Source organism: Danio rerio, chromosome 11 (genome assembly GCF_052040795.2).
Source record: "Danio rerio strain M-AB ecotype USA chromosome 11, GRCz13ab, whole genome shotgun sequence".
Lineage (NCBI taxonomy): Eukaryota > Metazoa > Chordata > Actinopteri > Cypriniformes > Danionidae > Danio > Danio rerio.
The window spans coordinates 39,677,526-39,698,723 of record NC_141031.1 but is presented as its reverse complement, the minus strand read 5'-3'; the positions used below and the strand labels follow the sequence as shown (position 1 = coordinate 39,698,723).

General features: G+C 38.8%; 3 protein-coding genes across 60 annotated transcripts in view; 2 read left to right on the top strand and 1 right to left on the bottom strand.

Moving 5' to 3' along the window:
* Window positions 1-5,642, top strand: part of cacna1da (calcium voltage-gated channel subunit alpha1 Da) — a 184,200-nt gene extending 178,558 nt beyond the window's left edge. For 49 of the 50 annotated variants that reach the window (XM_087272077.1, XM_087272082.1, XM_087272079.1 and 46 more), the window contains 3 exons: window positions 46-152; window positions 1,510-1,827; window positions 3,320-5,642. In XM_087272077.1, coding sequence (XP_087128203.1) covers window positions 46-152; window positions 1,510-1,827; window positions 3,320-3,625 — 731 coding nt within the window. In that variant the 3' untranslated portion in view covers window positions 3,626-5,642. 50 annotated transcript variants of the gene reach the window in all.
* A 2,767-nt stretch (window positions 5,643-8,409) lies between these two features.
* On the bottom strand, window positions 8,410-19,731 carry parapinopsinb (parapinopsin b). 3 transcript variants are annotated; one of them, XR_015501780.1, is made up of 4 exons: window positions 19,259-19,731; window positions 15,768-16,096; window positions 10,635-12,386; window positions 8,410-10,263 (listed from the first exon to the last, which is right to left on the bottom strand). XR_015501780.1 is itself a non-coding variant. In NM_001441405.1 (4 exon segments), coding segments are annotated over 4 exon segments (1,020 nt in total). In that variant the 5' UTR covers window positions 19,596-19,725; the 3' UTR covers window positions 8,410-9,447.
* cacna2d3 (calcium channel, voltage dependent, alpha2/delta subunit 3) overlaps window positions 15,659-21,198 on the top strand; it is a 92,888-nt gene continuing 87,348 nt past the window's right edge. For all 7 annotated transcript variants that reach the window (XM_087274192.2, XM_087274191.2, XM_087274190.2 and 4 more), the window contains exon 1: window positions 15,659-16,153. The gene's annotated coding sequence lies outside the window, so the exon portion shown is untranslated. The remainder of the gene's footprint in view (window positions 16,154-21,198) is intronic.

Here is a 21,198-nt window from a genome sequence, read left to right as displayed (position 1 = left end):
TTGGTTTTGTTTTAATCAGACAATATTAATCTTGCCTGTCTATAGGTAATCGGAGACCGTCGTTCAATTTTGAGTGTCTGCGCAGACAGAGCAGTCAAGACGATCTTCCTCACCAGCGAACTGCTCTTCCGTTACATCTCATGCAACACCAGGTAACATTAAATACAACAGTAGTGCTTAATTAAGTTCATAGTTAGTTACGTATAAATGACTCGTTCCAGAACAGCAGGTACACTTGAAGTACACTTGAATTTTTTTTCTTTTATAAATATTTTCCAAATTATGTTTAACATAGCAAGGAAATTTTCACAGTATGTCTAATTATATTTTTTCTTCTGGTAAAGTCAATTTTTTTTATTTTGGCTAGAATAAAAGCTGTTTTTATTTATTTTTTTAACCATTTTAAGGTCAAAATCATTAGCCCATTTGAGCTATATTTTTTTGATAGTCTACAGAACAAACCATCATTATACAATAACTATACAACAAGATTTACACTACAGATCTTGATGGTCAATTTCGATTTTGTGACTGTATCCGATTTTTTTGCTGACATGCTTATATCATCTTTTAAAAGTGACTCTTATCCGATTGTCTGCATTTACACAGCACACGGCAAAGACGCAATGACCATTTAAAAAACAACGATAATAAAAAAAAAAGAGCGCTCTTTTTCTCCATTCCTGTATTTAATGTGCTCACGGGGTTTAATTTTTTAAAGTTGTTGCTTTACTATAGTTTATGACAGAAAACTTTTTGACTTTTTAAACCAGTAGGCATCTTAATGTAATGTCCATGGCGTGATTTTTACATGGTGGACGTTGCTCTCGCTCTCTCTTGTTAACATGCATTATAAACATGTATTTAGTCCTCGTGTATGAGATTTAAGGTTTGGGACTCTGCTGAAGTCTGTTCCGAAATGAAAGCGTCAGACTTGACGTTATTCGCTATGGTTTTTAATGATGCACAACTCATTGACAGGTGAAAATCTGATCTACCTGCTTACACTGCAGACACTAGGGCACAGATCCAATTCATATCGGGTAAATATGAACATACGAACAAGGCCTGAATCTGATTTGAGTAAATCGGAATCCATGTGATTTTTTTCCTGCTTACACGTACTTGAGTAATATCCAATCTGTGCCACATGGGAGAAAACAATCAGAATTAAATGACTTGAACCATGCAGTGTAAATACGGCCTAAATGTCACTTTAAGCTGTATAGAAGTGTCTTGAAAAATATCCAGTCAAATATTACTGTCATCATGGCAAAGATAAAATAAATCAGATATTAGAAAATAGTTTTTAAAACTATTATGTGGTGAAAAAATCTCCTCTCTGTTAAACAGAAATTGTGGAAAGAAATAAACAGGGAGGTTATTGTAGAAAAGTTTATCTTGAAGATGCAAAATGTGTGTGTTACTATAGTATTACCATAGTGTTATGTTTGTACATTTCTAATTAAACAGTTCATTTATATTGGCCACTGTGTGTTTTGTTTTCAGGTGATGGCAGTGGCGGGTCTGGACTCTAGCAGGGCTCACAGGCTTTCACCAACTCGATCTACCAGATCATGGGCTTCACCTCCTCCAACTCCTGCAAGTAAAGACCGGACGCCGTACTACACACCGCTCATCCGCGTGGACCGTCCTCTAAGAGACAGCGCCAGCAGCAGCCATTCATCCATCAGGAAGAGCTCGTGGTACACAGACGACCCTGAGTACCAGCAGAGGAACTTCTCACCTGTTCACCTGCAGGTCCCACCCGAGTACAGGAACCAGTACCTGCAGAAGAGAGGCAGCGCTACCAGCCTGGTGGAGGCGGTGAGTGAGAAGCCTCCTGTTTCACACTTCATCACTCCAAACTGTAGAAGCTTTTACTTTGGAGAATTATGGATGAATACTGTTCAATGTTTATGCATTCCCGTATGCAGTGTAATCATTATAAAAGTTATTTATTTATTTACAAGTAATTTACATGGCAGTGAGGTTGCTTAGTGGTTAGCACTGTTGACTCAAAGCAACAAGGTCGCTAAAACAAGTCATGTGTGAGTAAACTCTCCTCACATTGGTCAGAGTTTCACGGTTTAGTTTCACGGTGGTTTGGTGGTGTTTGACAAGGTGCGCACGACGTGTCTGAAGAGCGATGAGGGATGCGGTGGGGAGGGGTGAGAAGGGTGTGCAATGTATTCGAGGACCAGGAGGGAGATGCGTGATTTCGGAGAGATTATCACTCGTTTGCGAGCATCCGGGAGTCTCTGTACATTTGCGAGAGACTCCCGGAACTTCCGAGAGACTTGGGATGTCTGGACCTCCCGCCCTACTTATAATTCTCTCTTCATATAGCCGTATATATGCCTATTACATATCCATACTGTGATATAGCCAGGCTTGGATCGTATCACTTTCTCACTACAATCAATTCGCTCCAGAGTTTGTTTCAATCGAGTCGAGACCACCTCATTCAGGCGAACTCGGACCGTTTGTTTTGACACGGATTCGAGCGCGATTGCTGGATTCACAATTGCTTCACGAACAGCCACACACACACACTGTCATGCGCTCGTAGCTCCAGAGAGCAGTGCACCTCGGACAGTTTATCTAGGATGTACGGCTGGATCGTGTCTCATTATACGACACGAACCTCGCTAACTGGGCAAACGAGACAGGTTCCAAAACAAAAGTCTAGGTATGAAAGCACCCTTTATGTGTCAGTAAAGACAGATGATACACTGTAAAAATGTAATGATAAAAAGTCAAGACAACAAATATTTTTATGTTTCTTTAATTTATTTTAATCAGTTAATCAGGTCTGAACTAATGTTTTAAGTTCTCCAATGTTTAACTTTATATTTTTAGTCAGTATATTGATGTAAGTTGCAGGCACAGGACATCAACATGACGTTATTTTGACGTTGTAACCCAACATACCCCAATATCATGCGGACGTTGGATTTTGCTTGGAAATGAAAATCAGGTTGATGTCAAAACCCAACGTCAGGTCGACATCAATGTTACCACTATGACATCTATCAGACATTGGATTTTGGTCAGTTTCCAACACAATCTAAAATCATCCAAATATCAACGTAATTTGACGTCTTTATTAGCCGTCAAAAAAACGATGTCCTTAGATGCTGGCGAGACATTGAATATCGGTCACCTGACGTCATGACCTAAATCTAACCTAATATTAACATCTTATGGTTTTGTGTGCCTGCTGGGTAGAAAAGTTCATTTGATTCAACTAAAAAATGAAGGCAGCAGGATGTTTTTACACTGCAACAGTACACATCTTTTTTTCTCCCCTGAGCAGGTCTTGATATCAGAAGGACTGGGTCGATACGCCAAGGATCCCAAATTTGTGGCCGCCACAAAGCATGAGATTGCGGACGCGTGCGAGATGACCATTGACGAAATGGAAAGCGCCGCCAGCCATCTTCTTAACGGTGGCATTACACCAGTAGTCAACGGAGTCAATGTGTTTCCCATACTGGGCCACAGAGACTACGAGCTGCAGGACGTCTCGGCGAGCTACAGCGACGAGGAGCCCGAACCCGAGCCCAGACCTCGTTACGAGGAGGACCTTGCAGATGAAATGATATGCATTACCACTTTATAGCACCTGGTTTGCTAAAAACTGATTTAGCGAAACAAACAAATATAAAGTTTATTTATTGGCTTACTACCTAAAGAAGTGCCTTCACAGCAGAGCAGAAAGGCACCACAGGAACGGACGCAGCGCCGCCACCAGGGGAGGACCGCCCGAACTTTCATTGGCTGCTTGTACCGTCACTCCAGGAAACGGACCAATGAGCAGCAAGCCGAGGTAACCGGGGGGCAGTTCCAAGGTGATGACAATCAGAACGAATATGTCATTACCTCAGTCACTTTATTAAGGGTTTTGCATATCAAGCACGTTGCAAGCTCAATGCAAGCTAAGTATGGCATATCCCTCCACAAAGGCTTTAGTTTCGGCCCGTATGATTCGTTTTTAGTAAGGTTTTAGGTCAAGCGCATATTTTAGAGAACAAAAGCTAAGTCTACACTAACACTGGTTTACAATAAGGATATCATGCAGGATTTTCAAGAGGAGTTCAGCATTTTGCGTTGAATGCACTAGCAGACAGGTTATTTTTTTAATTTAGGATAGCCTGTTTGATATTTCATAATATGCTGTAAATGACTTGTAATATATATAGAGCAAAAGACAACTTTGTAAAGAGACGTTCTATATTTTGTAATTATGTACTGTACAAAAACAAAAAAGTCAGCAATATTAATCCTAATTGATGTTAACTGCATTACGTAAAAGACTACGAAATTCGGTGTTATTTTAATAGGTACTGTACTTTATTAAATTCTTTGCCTTTATTCTTTGCTCATATGCATTCTTACTCGTTTGTGAAAAGTATAGAACAAAAAAAGCCAATTTTCTATGAGGTTATGTCTGTGACACGCCCGCACAAGATATGCAAGATGTTTTTCTCAGTGTCTGTTTCATTACTGGCGTAGTGTTCCCTTCGAAATCTACGGCATGCGGTATGGGTCATGAACGCTGACTTTAGTAGGGCTTACAGAATTGTGTCTTAATCGTGCTCTTATTTGTGTGTATTGAAAGAGTCTGTCGTAGGACTTCCCATTTTCAGCGTGTTTTTGTTGCATATTTTGTGCCGGGGAGATGCGCAGGACGGTGCAATGGTAAATGCTTTGTGCATTAACGATGATGCTGCTGCTGCTTATAATTAGTCTGCAATTAAACTGTACAACCCTCACCAGGAACATGCTGCCACTTGGAAAAGCCTGCTGCCACTGGCTGATCTATGAATTGCTGATCTGGAAATAGTGCAAAGTTTTCAGATCAGTCCATCATTTCTGCTCTTTAGGTGTTTTGAATACTGAAATCTTCCTTTACTTTCATAATGATGTTGATGATTGGGGAGTTTCCGGGTCACTTGAGGTGTATGTCCACATCGTGCAGCCATAAAAGAAGGGTTCAGGCAAAAATGAAAATTCTGTCTTTATTCGCTCTCAGTGTCAATAGAGCTCAACAGTCTGGAATTAAACTGTTGTGTGCTATTGTTTGTGCACAAATACAAACCTGCTTAGGTTCTTTTGCTTTGACAGATGAATATATATTTGTAACAAAGTCAATATAGCTACTTAAACACAGTTGAATATGTGAACATAAACAGTTAAAGGAAAAATGTGTATCATTATGTTAGGTCCGTGCATTAGCTCTTTAATGGAATAAATTGTATCTGTTGCTGTTAGATCTTCAAATTTAAGGTTCTCGTTTGTATTTTTGCTCTAGTGTAGGGATGTAATGATGAACCAGGAACTGTTAAAAATCGATCCAAATATGTGTTTGTTAAGATGCAAAACAAATCTCGGTACAATTAAAGTAGGAGTTTATATGAATGAAATGAATCTCTGAAGGGAACTGATTGTCTTTTGAAACATTTACGTTGTCTTTTTAGTTCATCTTGCCTCTAAGGCCCAATCACAATTCTACCCCTTAGTCCTTCCCCTTCCCCTTATTTTCTTTAGCTTGAGGGCATAGCGCTAAGGGGAAGCACTAGATAGCCCTTGAAACAGAGATTTTTCAAAACCACACTCGAAACCAAGTGGTAAGAAAATTTCCCAGAATACACTAGCTACAACGGCTGTTTTAATTCATTCATATCTGTGTCGTTTATTACGTCATGGTTAAACAAACAAATGCTAAATTAAAACCCGCAAAATTTCGGTTTAACGAAAAAAAGTCTAGTGGCTGGGAATGACAATTGGTTGGGAAACAGAATATAATTGCTGTTCATAAGCGCCACCTACTGGCTGAGAGTGAATCAGCATCTTCTTTAGCTCGTCTGCTGTTTTCTTCAAATTTGCTTTACGTAGTAGGCCATAAATTTCACAAAACTAAAGTCAGACCATTATGTTTTTGCTTCAAAATGTAAAATTATGCACTAAAGTCTAAATTAATAAAAAATGCTCATGCTGCAATTTAGTTTGGATCCTGATTAATGAAAAGATCACAGGCCAAAGTCTTACTTGAAGAGTTTATATGAAGATATTTCTTTTATTTGTGTAAATTAATTGATTTGTGGCACAGTTAGAAGGTTGCTGGTTCGAGTCCCAGCTAGACCACTTGGCAGGTGCTTCAGTTTTCCCCACAGTCCAAACATATGCGCTATAGGTGAATTGATGAAACTAACTTGTGCTTCATTCCGCTGTGGCGACGTCTAAAATAGAGACTAAGCTGAAGGAAAATGAATCAATGAATGAATAATTGATTCGTTCTAATATATTCTGCAATTTAATGTACAGTAGTTATATATTTAAATTTTACAAAGAAACGTGCAGCAATAGCCTAATAAATTCATTTACGGCATAATGCATTCAATCTTATTTTGTAAAATAAAGTGAAACAAAAATCATGAATTGAATCAGTTCGAGTTCGGTGAATCCTTATATCTCTACTCTAGTGTATTTAAATTTTTGATTGCATTTTTGAAATTGGCTTGCATTCAGCTTTAAAATATACAAAAGAAAATCTCACGTAAACAGTTAATGTGTTTGCAATATTTAAATTTCATGTCAAAAATGTTATTGAAAATAGTTTTTTTTTTTGCTAGAACTATGACAACAAAGGTATAAGGCTCTAGCTCAAGAACAAGAGTATAGGTGCATCCCAAATTGCATACTTATGCACTATTCTACACCATTTTGTAATATAAATAGTGTAAGTAGTGCATTCACAATAAAAACTCTAAAAAGATTACAGTAAGTGCACTTTAAATACTCGGATGAAGCACTTATTCAACCGGTACAATAAAGTGTAGAGTGTTGGACACTTCACATACTCAACGGCCGCAGCTTTGCTCAGGTAGCAGAAGGGGCGAAGCTTTCGGGCACTGATGTGGAATTACTTTATTTATTTTGGATTGTGAAAGCAAAATTGTCCTATAATACTCATGGCAGGTATTATTTGGTATTTTGGTCGTTTACTTTGCTAATTTGACAACCATTAAACGTCATCAGGGAAACGGTTTGAATTTCTGCTAAGTAAAAAACCATTAGTGTTGAGTGTGTATGTACATAAGTCAGTGGTCTAAAACTCTGCATAGTTTATCTCCAACCACCTCCAACTCACACCCGCCTAATAGTGTTGAACACCTTGATTAGTTGGATTAACTGTGTTTGATTATGATTGAAGCAAAACTGTGCACAGCTGCGGCCTTCCACGGATTCAGTATGAGACCTATGGCATAAGTGCATAGTGTGCTATTTGGGACGCAGCATGAACCTTTAATTTAAAGGGAATAAAATTTAAAATTTATACCCTAGAAGCATGTCAAATGAATTGATATCATGTAAATATAGTGACCATGCTGGAAATTGCTAAGTCGCATGTCATGTGTGAGTAAATAATGACAGAATTGTCAGTTTTGGGTGCGCTATCCCTTTAAGCAGGGTAAGAAACTGGCTAAGCAATACTGACCCCCTTCCCCCTCTTTCGTTTTACTCTTTTATCCGTCACTTCACCTCTGGCTTCTGGAAAATACCTCTTTTAGTGCAGGGGAAACATATCAGCATTTGAAGCGTCCGTTTTTTTGCCTTTAAGGTGTTGTAAATCTCTGTTCTCGGGCCTCGACATGGGATTACATCAATTCAATTGACCTTTTGTCACTTCCAACAGGCAAATTAATGCTGAACATTATGGCAAAAACAAAGAATTTAAGTTCGACTGCAAAGGCCACTGCCTTGAAGTGTAAAGCTTCAGTCCAGCTGAAAAAAAGGGAAACGTGCGTTGGGTTTTGTCGAGTGTTATTGATCGTGTGTGTTTTGGAAAAGTACTGTGCTTTTCAGTCAACCGAATACTGTCACTGCGTGTGCACATCAGAAAGGGCTCTCTGAAATGGAAAAAAAAAAATGAAAAGAAAAAAAAAAGTTGAATTGTTGTGTTCCGGTCTTCATGTCGATTATACTGTATCTTGTAAACGGACCAATGCACATTCTTGGCACATTGTACTATTCGTAGCAATTACTGGTATGGACAACAAAATATGCATTATTTTTATTAAACAAATGAATAAATAAAAAAAATCTTGTTAAACTAAAGATTTAACTTTTACCTCGTGTCAGGGACTGCTGAAAAGAACGGAAAAAAAATTAGGTTTCTTAATATACCAATGGGATTTTACTATTAGCACATTGCTGTTCGTCTTTTGCACAGATTACTGTAACGTGCAATTTGTTTTCCCTGTTTTCTATTCATATTTTGTGTATCAAGGTGGGCGAATTTTGTACTTTTTTTCTGTGACTGTGCGTACGGTTTAGTGGAATCTATATTTGTCATTTACATTTCACCTTTCAGTGCTGGGACAAACAGACGAGAGAAGGGGATAAAGGTGCACTCCTCTTTATTGTTGTTAACTTGACAAAATAAGGGAGAAAAAAAAAGTATTATACAAGTTTTCAGAGCCACATCTGTTGATTATCACATTTTCATCTAGAGTTGTTGCTATTACTATTATTATTATATACTTTTTTTTTTCTTATTAACGCTGTAAGGAAACATAGGATTCTAGTGTAACATATGTACAGACGTAACGGGAAGATGCGTGGTGATGTTCTCCATTTGAAAGTCTTTATCTTTGCTCTGTTATGGTTTTTAATCCATGAGGAAAAAGAAAAAGGGTTTTCTCTTCGTAGCAGATGACTTCTAATATCCCTCTAGGTTTTGTATTGATACATTTTTTTGTAATTTTCCTATTTTATTTTGGCCTGGACTTGATTTTAATCAATATTGAAATTTTATTTTCTAACGATTAATACAGAATAAACTTAATGAATACATAAACCTCTGTGTCGTTTATTTGTGCCTGAACAGCGGACGGTTACTTGAAGCTGGATTTCTCTGTGGATCTGTGGGTCAAGCTGGCTTTAATTGGAAGGTCAAATATGAAATATTTAATCTGATTGCAGTGCGAGATTCATTTGGGGCTCTGGGATCTAGATAAGCGTTCTTGACTGATTAGCATTAATACTGTGTTTTTAAATTAGGCTGGTAAGATGTTTGAATGTTTATGCCTCTTATGATCATCAGAGCTGCGTTTACTTGATTAAACAGCAATATTGTAAAATATTATTGCAACTGACAACAACTGTGTTGCATTGAACATACTTTAAAATCATTTATTCTTCCTATTCAAATCTGAGTTTCACAGGATCCTTCAGAAATCATTCTGATATGCTGATTTGATGCTTCTTAAACATTTCAATAGCAGCTAATTTTGAATATTAGCATAGCACAGCTGTGATGTGAATGAAAGGCTACATTCGACATGACCCACCCAACATTTATAGGAAACGCCACATTCATCCAATCATTTCACTTCAAGCAGAGAAGCGCTTCATCAAACTCTACACTCTGTAGAAGGCTCAGTCTGGGCTGATTTTGTTGTTTAATGGAGAGACGACAGTCTGAACTTCAGATACGTCGTCCTCTGAAGGCCAAGGGTCCTTTCCACACATCAGAAAGGGTATTGCATACCTCTGGAACTAAAACAGACATTCATTAAATTCAAACCGCCACTTTTAACATTATGTATAATGGCATATAATTGCCATTTTAAGAACTCAAAAGAAACATGATGACAAGAAAAAAATAAGTTAGATTTGTATGATTTAGGATGTGCTTGTATCAGAACACTCGACTGGTGTTAAAAATTAAGAGGAATTATTTGAGGCGCAGTTAAAAATATATTTGCAATGTATTGCATATGCATTAGTACGCATTTTCTATTTAGACATGTTTATTTTAGTAGAGTTTTTACAGGTAAATGAATCAAGGTAATTATAGACCTTTCTCTTGGCTGCTGCATGGAGGGCGCCATAGCGACCAGCGTCTTCCGGTAGAATGGTTAGAACTTCTGTTTACAGCGTTCACTATGGGTAATTTGCGATTTTAAAAATGGGTTTCAATAGCATTTTTAATGGAATACGGAGTGTTTTTGTGACACACAACTTAGAAAGGTGTGTGTTAAAGCCGTTTTAACCTGTCAGATGTAGTTTAAGCAAAAGAGAAAAATGTTCTCCTAGTTCACGTGTCTGCCATCAGAAATACAGTGTGTGTGTGTTTCCCCGGCCTGTCAGCTGTTAGCTCAGCGGCTCTTTATTGCGGCTCAACAATCCATATTTGGATTGAATCAGCCATATTGGATTGGCCATATTGAAGTGTAGTTCCAAACTGATACTCTGCTGCTGGCTAACTTGCTGTTCATTCTAATCGCGAGCCGTTCATGTTTAATTTATTTTCATTTCATGTTTCGTTTATGTTTTATTTAGTTTGTTGTTTTTACGACGGTTTGTGTTTTTCTGTCATTTCAAAATAACACTAGCCGATATTTTCAAACATATATTGTGTGTCAAACATTTTGGAGAATTACATTAGTTTGGGCAGGTTATATATTTGAAAAAAAAGAGAAAATGTTGACTTTAGCAGAGATGAAGATGTCGTCTCACAACAAGAGAAAAAACCCAATGTTAAAACTGTTCTACTAATAAATTGCATACACCTTATTATTATCAGTGCTTTATTGGCTTGCAATCTTGACTTGTTTAGTAACGATGCATTCAAAATGAGAGATATCAAAACAATCATAGCCGCCATATTGAAATGTAGTTGCAAATTGATGTTGCAAACTCCGTTTCATTCAGAAGCACTCATCCCTAGGCCCTGTCACTTCAGCACTTTAGGCATAGGAACATCTCTCCTAAATGGATCTAAGTGTGAATTTGGCCAAAAGTTTCTGAAGGGAATAAAATAATTTTGCAACATGAAGCAAAGGTTATATTCAATGTGAAAATGTTGCAACAATGCAAATTTCATCAGTAAAATATAAGTAAAGCTCTTTTTAGGATTGCAATAGTTTATAAGGGAAAAAAAATGTCAGTTAAGCACTATATTTGTGCAACAACATGTCATGCTGCTCGGGAGAATACAGTTTCTCAGGAGCAACAGTTAAATAGAAAAAAAATTGCGGGGTGGGGGGATGCTTTTGCTAGAGGATGTTTTGTTTCTTTGGGCTATGCAATATACAAGAGAGCCCAAAATTTAAGTGAAGTTTACTTATAAACTAATTTTTGAGAGGATCACATGCTTATTATTGACCATGGCTGGGCCCGCATTAGTTAACACATGATTCACCAATCAGATGATTCCTAACTCACTATAATAACCAGAGTTCCTTACCTCAGTTATCTTTGTTTTGAAAAATCCCTCCTCCCACCCCTACTCCCCCATCCTTTACTAGATTGGGCGACACGGCAGCCTGGTGATTAGCACTGTTGCCTCACAGCAGGAATGTCTCAGGTTAAAGTCCTTACTAAACCAGTAGACATTTCTGTGCAGAGTTTGCTCGTTGTCCTCGTATTCCTGTGGGTTTCCCAAAGGGTTCCAAGAGTTTCTCCCACAGCCCAAAAATACACTACTTAAGTAAACTGAACTTACTAAATAAGCACCATAGTCGAGCTCTTGGTAAGCTGTTTATTTCTCTATAGCCATCCCTTTATTTGTTATTAGCCAGAAATAAGCATGGGAGTTCTTGAAACCTACCTGAGCTAAAACTCCCCTCTCGCCCTGCAAATGGGAGGGAGCCCCGGGCTCTCTCTCCCGGGACAGCATGCCAAACAAGCTTTAAAATGATCATTAGCTAAGTGTGAACTCTTGAAATGTATGACATTTAGTTGTAACTGTGTATCAGTACTGTATGTATTTTTGTTTCTACAGTATTGACCTTATTCTGCAATGCGGATGTGCGCTCGTCTTTTGCGGGTGTTTTAGAACTTCCGATTCGGTTTCCTATGGGATAAATGACGAGGAATAATAAGCGGCAGAAAACGGTCAGCTCTACAAACAAGTGTGTTCATGAGTAAACATAAAAAGGAGAACAAAATAAGAAGAAAATGTCAGTTTGCAACATCAAGCAGCAAAACAAGCTGCTTTTAACGTCTAAAAATCAATGGAAGTGAATGAGAGCGGAAGTCTGGAGCCAAAGAGATTTCAATTGCTGCACTCACTCGTAGGTAAAGAATAAGGTCAATATGTGCCATATGGGTGCACATGATCAGCTTGTTCTGCTCACCTGTTTGTTCATGTATATGTAGATCAAGGGGTTGTATACAGTGCTGCTCTTGGCCATGTATATGGGTAAAACCTTGACCAGCACGGCCAGCTGGACCTCAGGTTTGGAGACGACGGTTAGAGCGAGAGCAGCGTAAGGCAACCAGCTCACCAGAAACGCCAACACCATCATCACCACCATCCAAGCCACCCGAGCCTCTGCCCGCGCCGCCGCTCCACCACCAACCTTAGCAACCTGTCGGAGGAAAGAAACAGCAGATCTTTCAATGTGTTCGAACAACAAGTGTTGGCCATTACACAAAGTAAGCACTGAGTAAACTAATACACTGCTTGTTTCAAGAGTTCGCACTTAGCTGATAATCAATACAGCGTATTTGGCATGCTGTCCCGGGAAAGAGCCCTGAGCTTGTTATATCCTCGAGTCAGGGGCTCCCTCCCGTTAGAAGTTCGAGCTCAGGTAGGTCTCGAGAACTCCTCTGCTTGTCGCCGTGTGAGAAGTGTAAACTAAGATTAGCTGGGTCCCAAATCGCATACTTATGCACTATTCTATGCCATTTTGTAGTATAAATAGTGTAAGTAGTGCGTTCACACTGAAAATTCTAAAAATAATAAGTGCACTTTAATTACCCTGATAATGCACTCATTCAGCCGGTAAAATGAAGTGTGTAATGATGGACACTTCACGCACTCAACGACCGCAGGTTTGCCTACGTAGCGGAAGGGGCGGAGCTATCTGACGCACATGTTGAATAACTTTATTTATTTTGGATGGTGAAAGCAAAATTCTCCTACGAGAGTGATTATAGCGCCTCCCGATGGTGAATGCGGCAATACTGACGGCAGATATTATTTAATAATTTGGTCGTTTATTTCACTGATTTAGCAACCGTCAAACGTCATCAAGGAAACTGTTTGAATTTTCCGCTTAGTAAAAAAACAGAAGTGTGACATTTGGGACGCCACTACATACATATACTATTCTGCTGAGTGTGTAAGTGCATAAGTACATAGTGCATGAGTGCATAGTGTGCCATTTGGGACGCAGCTATAGTCTTAGGTGATAATTTGTTTTAGTCGATTGGCTATGGTTTATGTTTTTGGACGGTAGGAGGAACCCGGGGGAAACCCACGCGAACACAGGCAGAACATGTAAACTCCGCACAGAAACACAGACCAGCCCGATAGGAGATTGGACCAGCGGTGTTCTTGCTGTGAGGCAACAGTGCTAGCCACTGGGCCACCGTGTCACCCTATCGGCAAAAGGGGGGAAGTAGGGGTGGAGGTGGGGAAACTTCAAGACGAAGATAACTGGAGTGAAAAACTCTGGTTATTTATAATGCTTCCATAATCATCTAATAGGGCAGATTACGGAGCTAATGAGGAGCCAGCCGTGTTGATCATAAGCATGTGATCCTCTCGAAATTAGTTTATGAATAAACCACACTTAAACTGCTTATTTAAAATGAGCTGAAACACAATTCTGGAGATATTTTGTGGGACAACTTAATTGTCTTATGTTCAATCAACTTAAATGTGTTAAGTTAACTTAATTGATTTGTTTTGGGACAACTTGAAGGGATTTTGTGGAACCCTGCATTTTTGACAGTGCGTTACGGATGCATTGATTCATACCAGATGCACTGAAAAGACCCACACACAAAAAAATTTGCCCAAAAGCTCACACAATCTTACTCCACAGAGGCCACCATGAAAAGAAAAGTGCAAAATAAGTGCCAACACCCTTCAGGTTTGAGCCTTTTGCTCATTTTCGTGGCCTCTGGAATAAGATTATGTGCGCTTTTGAGCACATTTTGGTGTGTGGGTCCTCTTTTTTTGTCTTCTTTGCGTTTATACTCGAGAATAAGCACAGACGTACGTGATTTCTAAAACACATAAAGGAAAAATTCATTTAAAAAGGCACTTTGACAACCATGATAGACTTAAACAATTGATTTTTACTGTTTTTTAATTCATTCAGGAGGCGATACTGTGGCATAGTGGATGGGTAGCACGATCGCCTTACAGGAAAAAGGTCGCTGGTTTGAGTCCCAACTGGGTACGTTGGCATATCTGTGTGGAGTTTGCATGTTCTCCCTGTGTTGGCGTGGGTTTTCCCCACAGTCCAAAGACATGTGGTACAGGTAAATTGCATAAGCTAAATTGGCCATAGTGTATGTGTGAATAAAAGAGTGTATGGGTGTTTCCCAGTGTCGGGTTGTGACTGGAAGGGTATCCGCTGTGTAAAACATATGCTGGATAAGTTGCGGTTCATTCTGCTGTGGCGACCCCTGATTATTAAAGGGACTAAGCCTAAAAGAATTCATTCAGTCAATCGCCGGGTCTGGTGGAAGCATGCTTAGCTTTGCATAAATAATCGAATCAGATTAGACCATTAGCATCTCGCTCACAAATAATCAGAGAGGTAACTTTCGTGTTTAAAGCTTGGCTCTTCGGTAGTTACATCATATACTAAAACCAACAGAAAATGAAAAGTGGCTATTTGCTAGCTTGATATGGCTAGGAACTATACTCTCATTCTGGCGTAATAATTAAGGAACTTTGTTGCCGTACCATGGCTGCAGCAGGCGCAATGATATCAATGCTAATGTCATGTTTTCATATTTAACACTATCTGATGTTGACATTAGACATTTTCCTGAAAGTAAAATTTATTAATCCAACATCCAAACTGATATTCAACAACAAAAAATAAAACTAACGTTAAAGCTGCGTTGCAATGCTTATAGTGTTTGAAAATATGTCCCAAATCGTAGTATGCTGAAAAGAGCATGCCAAAAGTTCCCAGATTGTTTACCATTTCCAGTAAAACCTAAGTATAGAACTGAACATACTCTAACCGCTGATATTGCCCACAATACATTGCGCGTTGGACATGAATTTGATTAGAACTACAAATGCGGGAGAAAAGTGTAAATAAACTACAAACATGGCGGACGAGCGAGATCAACCATCAAGCAGAAAGGCTGCAGTAAAAAGATTTGTATGACTGTTATCTAATATCTAGCCCACTGGAATATATTTCAACAGCGTTTTCAGTGTTATATTTCATCTGCAACAACAATACTGAAGTTATATCAAGATATGTTTGGACATTAACGTCTGAATGCTTAATTATCCAACGACTCGAGGGGATTTATCTGCATGAAAGATTTGCGAATGGCAGAATAACCTGCTGCTGCTGCTTCTCCAATTAGGTAGGAAACTAAATATGAAAGAAATGTGCATGATGTGTGGATGATTGACAGGCTCATAACTAAGCAACGATCTGTTAACGGGGAAATATTGTTCCAAAGCTTGATACTCACACACTCAAAAGTATGTATATTTTTCCTTTACAAAAAAGTACAAACTTTAAGGGCGTAGTATAAGTATGTGAATTTGGACGCAGCATGTCTCCTTAACCGAACACACCTGGTTCAGATCAACAGCTCATTAGAGAAAGACCTGCGTTGGGTATGTCAGGAGACATCAAAAACATGCAGTGTTAGTTGTCCTCCAGGAACGTGGTTGAGTAACACTATCTTAAAAAAATAGCCTTACTGCCTGTCTAAATTTCATCATCTATGAAACAAAAGTAGCCCAAAACATGTCATACTTGTCTCAGCGTGTAGAGCAGCCATGAATACGACACCAGGATGATGGCGAATGGCACCGCGAAGCAGACGGAGAAGTAGCAGATGATGTAAGACACGTCTCTGAGTTCTCGACTCTGCCAGTGCGGCCCGCAGGACGTGCCCGCTCCCTCCAGCTGGTAGCTTCCCCAGCCCAGCAGAGGCGGAGTGTTCCAGATCAGAGACCAAAGCCAGCAGGACAACAGGCCTCCTGCGGCGTGTCTGCACTGAAACGTGATGGAGCCCAGAGGTCTGCACACCACAAACAGACGCTCCACTGCGATCAGAGCCACGGTGCACAGCGCGGAGATACCTGTGCGCACACAAACATGCCAGAGACAACATTTTACTTCAGTCATATGACAGCAAGGCAAGTTTATTCATTTCATACACAATGATAATTCAAAGTGCTTTAAATAAGAATAAAAGAAAATAGGTATATGAACTAAAAAACCCTACTGAAAAAAAACAGCTTAAACGTTGGCTGGTTTTAGCTGGTGGACCAGGCTGGTTTTAGAGGGGTTTTGGCCATTTCCAGCCTGGTCTTAGCTGGTCAGGCTGGGAGATGACCAGCTAAAACCAGCTTGACCAGCCTAGCCAGACTGGGAGCCCAGCTATGTCCAGCTTAAACTAGCCTGGAAGTGGGCAAAACCCCTCTAAAACCAGGCTGGTCAACCAGCTAAAACCAGCCAACCAGCCTATGCTGTTTTAAACTGGATTTTTCAGCAGTGACAGAATAAAAAACAATAAAATGTTTTAAAACATAACAGTGCGATTTGTCGAACAAAGCACTGTCGGTATGTTACTTTTAGGCAGTTGTACTTGTTTTGCAAATTGTACTGTTGTCAAAGTTTGTTGTACTGTATAGTTACAACTGTGTTTATACTTTGTTATATAGCAATATTGCAGCTGCACTTGAAAAGTTTTTCAAAATATGCCAATGTCAATTTTATTTATACTATTAAACATAACCAAAGGTTGACAAATCTGCTGTACAATACACATCACAATAAAGAAAAATATAAAATTAAAGCTTAAACGGACAGTGTTCATTGATAAAATGCCAAATCAAAGAGTTAAGTTTTCAACCTTAATTTAAAAACAGACCGAGATGATATAGATCTAATACAGAGGGGCAGAGTATTCCACCTAGAACCAGCTACTGTGAAAGCACGGTCACCTCTGCATTTTAGCCCCGACTTAGGGATACATGACAATCTCTGGTTAGATGACCGAAGAGACCGACCAGGCTGATGCTCGATCAACATGTCTGACAGATAGGCAGATGCCAGGTCATTTACAGATTTAAGAACCAAGAGAACCTGCACAAGTGTATATATAATAAGCAAAAATACATTGTAAGAGTAAAAATTATTGATTTGATTGTCAAAAATTAATTATTAACTAAAACTCATATTCGCTTGCAATATTTTGTAATTTTCTAGCTGTAAATGTATCCAAACCAAAACTATTAGTGATACACTTTTCTAAACACTTAATTTGAACATCTTTAAAGACATTTTTTTTTTTCAATATTTAGATTTTTTTTTTTTTAAGCTCTCAGATTCCAAATTTTCGGATCATTTTATTTTAGCCAAATATTGTCCTATAGTAAGAAACCATACACCAATGGAAAACTTGCCAGCTCATTTCCTCAGTCACAATTTGTCCATTTAAATAATAAAAGCCTTGTTTTATTGGTTCTTTTATTGGCTATTTTTCTTAAAGCCTTTTTCTATTGGTTATTTTCACAATTCATGATGGCATACTGTCAAAAATGGGATAAATGAGCTCATATAGGGGCCAAGTTCTGACTTCTTTCGAATCCCCCGAACCTATTACAAATGCATTTTTTATTACTCACCCTTTTGTTTCAAACTTTAATGAGTTTAAACTAAGTGTGCCGCAAGCCTACGTTTGAGTGAAGGTTTCGGCCGTTAGATCGCCCCCTGGGGGCTGGCTGCAGTACAAGTCATAAAGCCCGCCTCCTCCGTGTTAATGAAGGAGACTTGAGCCCAAATAAAAAAAATATTACACTTGTAATAAAATGTCCCGAAAGATAGTTCTGGTCGATTAAGGCACTGGTTATTGTGCTGAAATAGGTGCAGATCTTCATTTTTGTAAACAGTTTGTTTTTAGCAGTAATTTAATGCTGGGCGTGTCATCGTGATTGACAGTTGTGATTGACAGTTTCTCAAAGCGCGGCGTCTGAGCTTCGGCAGGAGACTGAAGTAGACTGAAATGTTATTATTCGATTTCTGTGTTATTTTACCATGACAAAATGAGTTCAGCAGTAAACTATAGTTTCTGACATACATGATCCTGGTGGAACACTGTTTATTCGCTAAGTTCAGGGCTTTTTTCGGGCTTTATTAGTTTGCTGATACACGCCTAGCCACCCAGATAGCAAAACACAGTTCCGGCTAGATTCTCGCCTGCCGGAGACTTATCTCTTAGAGCTCAGACTGACTAACGTTACCTCTGCTGGACCTACTCCGGATGCCTGGACTCACTACCCAATTCCAGCCCGAGTCAATCGAGCCAGATGCGGCGGCCGAGCGAGCAGGCGCTGCCGCATGCGAGCCGGAATCAGCCCGCGACGCCGCGAGTAAGTTATGTGTTGCGGCCTAGAGCTGGCGCGATTGAATATATAAAACCCTCATATTTGTTAACGTTATTACATCCATTTGTGTTGATATGACAGCAAACGCATGCTGAGAAGTTCGGGGGGCGTAGTTGATTTTACATAAAGCGTTTGATTGGAAGCTCGACTCCGCTCATTTTCGCGGCTCCTCCTCTGGCTCCATCAGACAATCCTTCTGCGCATGTCTGGCTCCAATTTCAGCAGTCTTTTACGACAGTTTGTGCCCGTCAAGCAGGCGTTTTGCCCTCAAGGCGTTCAATGGGAAAAAGGGCTGTCGCGTCGTCCATATTTTTTACAGTCATTGGTTTAAACACACACAAAAAAGCTAGAATCCTGTAACCATTGACTTCCATAGTATTTGTTTTTCGTACTATGGAAGTCAGTGGCTTTTCAGCTTTCTTCAGAGTTTAATCTTTTGTGTACAACAGAAGAAAGAAAAGCATAAAGGTTTGAAACCACTTGAGAGTGAGTAAATAGTGAGTACGTTTTAGTTTTTGGGTAAACTATCCCTTCAAATAATAACATTATATTAGATGAAGTCTTTTATTTATTTCACCAGTGTCTGTAAGCTTGTGTGCAGTTTATACATTAAAAAATTATTAATTGGATTTACTAAAACAATTTAAGTGGCTGCAAACTATTTATATAAGCTGAATTGAAACAAACAAATGTAATAATCTTCAACCTAATTTGTTTATTTAAATTCAGCCCATTCAGGAAGTTAGCAACCACATACCTTAAAGAAATGTGGTAAATCTAATGAATCATTTGTGTCAGTGTACACCGTAAAGTCTAAATAATTATTTCATGTTCAACCTGGATGAGACTTACCAAAAAATGCAACACAAAATCCCTCCAATACACAGCCGATCCGTCCCATAATGTAGTAGCCTACAGCATTGGTCACCACAGATGGCACGCTTCCTGTTAGTGTGGTGCCCAGGTCGGCCACGGCGAGGTTAACCAGGGCAAAATTGAGCGGCTGCCGCAGCTGTTTGTGCCGCAGGGTGACGACTATCACTGTAGCGTTCAACACGACAGATGTGATGGAGAACACGGCCATGAGGAGGGACAGCGTGATGAATCCTGCCCGGGGAAGAGGCACCTTCAAACCAGGGCCATCATAGTGAGTGGAAGAGTCGTTGAGGAATTCTGGGAAAAAGTCCATCTTCTTAAGTCTTAGCTAAAAATGCCAACCAAAAAAGGTAGTTTTCCAGTCAAGCTAAGTGTATTGTTCTGTGCTGTGTCATTCGAGTTGATCAGACATGCACATTTGAATCACATCATCATGTCAGCACAGTCGGAGACGCACAAAAAAGAGCTCTTATTCAGATTAGGTGCTGTAAGAAGAAAAGTCCCGAAGATCCGGATTTAAGACACAATAAGTCCTCCTGGGTGTGATTTTTCTGATCTAGCTCTTCCCTTGATTGCTGTTGAGGAATGATTTGAGCTACTGAAAAAGAATCGTGAACAAAAACGCTGCCTTCTCTGTGTGGATTTTCTCTTATGAATAATGTCAGATGTGATGATTCAAGGTGGATCATTCCGCTGTGGCGACCCCAGATTAATAAAGGGACTAAGCCGAAAAGAAAATGAATGAATGAATGATGATTCAACAAAATCAGATTTAGAGATTTGTTTGATATAAATATATTTGGAAGAAATTTGCATCAGTGAGTGCAATACATTCTCCATTTAAAAAATACAAAATCCCTCATGCTAACGATGATGGCTTATTTTTTATCATTATTCATTATTTATCATTAACAGTGTTTTTTAACTTTGAAAATGTTACTTGACATGGAATGATAAATATAAGTACAGTATATTAAAATGTAAATTTCTTTGCTTTCTCTGTCAACTAAAATTACAAAATGCATATAATATTTGTAGGCTTAAAAATTGAACATAATTTTAGCCTTATGTTAATTCACCCTATGTCAATGCAGTGACGCCTTACGTTATTGCTTTAGAGGTGCTCCTATGATTCAGTTTATTGAGATGAGATCATGTAACTCAATGCGTTTAAGATGACAGATTTTGTAAAGGGTTTTGTAAGGGATTAAATGCGATGTGTAACTTCAGTCAGCACTAAATTTGACCTGCTAAGAGTTTTAACTTCCATTAAGACAAGACCGAGATTATGTGTGTTTATTGGCCTGTATTCAGAACTCCAGCACAGACTAACCGGATTGATCAAACTACTACTTCTGTCCCTAAAAGACCCGCACTCTTAGCTTTGTCTTTGTCATTGTGATTAAAGCAGGATCAAACACTTAAAAACACTTCTGTTTCTGGATGTGCATCTGTACTGTAGTTCCACCAGATGCACTTTACAGTACCTTTAAAAGAAATGTTCCCCTAAAATACTTTGTTCTTAAATTGTTGGCAAAAGCTGTTCAAATAAACAGAAAAAATAATTGAACCATAACACTCTATAACACATAAGTGACATTTAAGATCATAAACATTTGACTTTCAAAATTCAGGGTTGGTAGTTTTTGATTCTTGTATTTGAATTAAAAATACAATATAAACATAAACGTTATATATACACTGTAAACGATTTCTGTTGTTTTCACGGTATTATACTGCATTTCTCAACAGTTGTTTACTGTATAAGCTGTGTACAGTGTGTTACTGTATATATTGCTGTTTTCACAGCATGATAATGTATTCTCAACATTTCCATACTGTGAACATGATTAACAGTATGCTACTGCAGATTTTACAATGAATTTTGGGAAAAAATCAGTTACTGTGCATCTAAA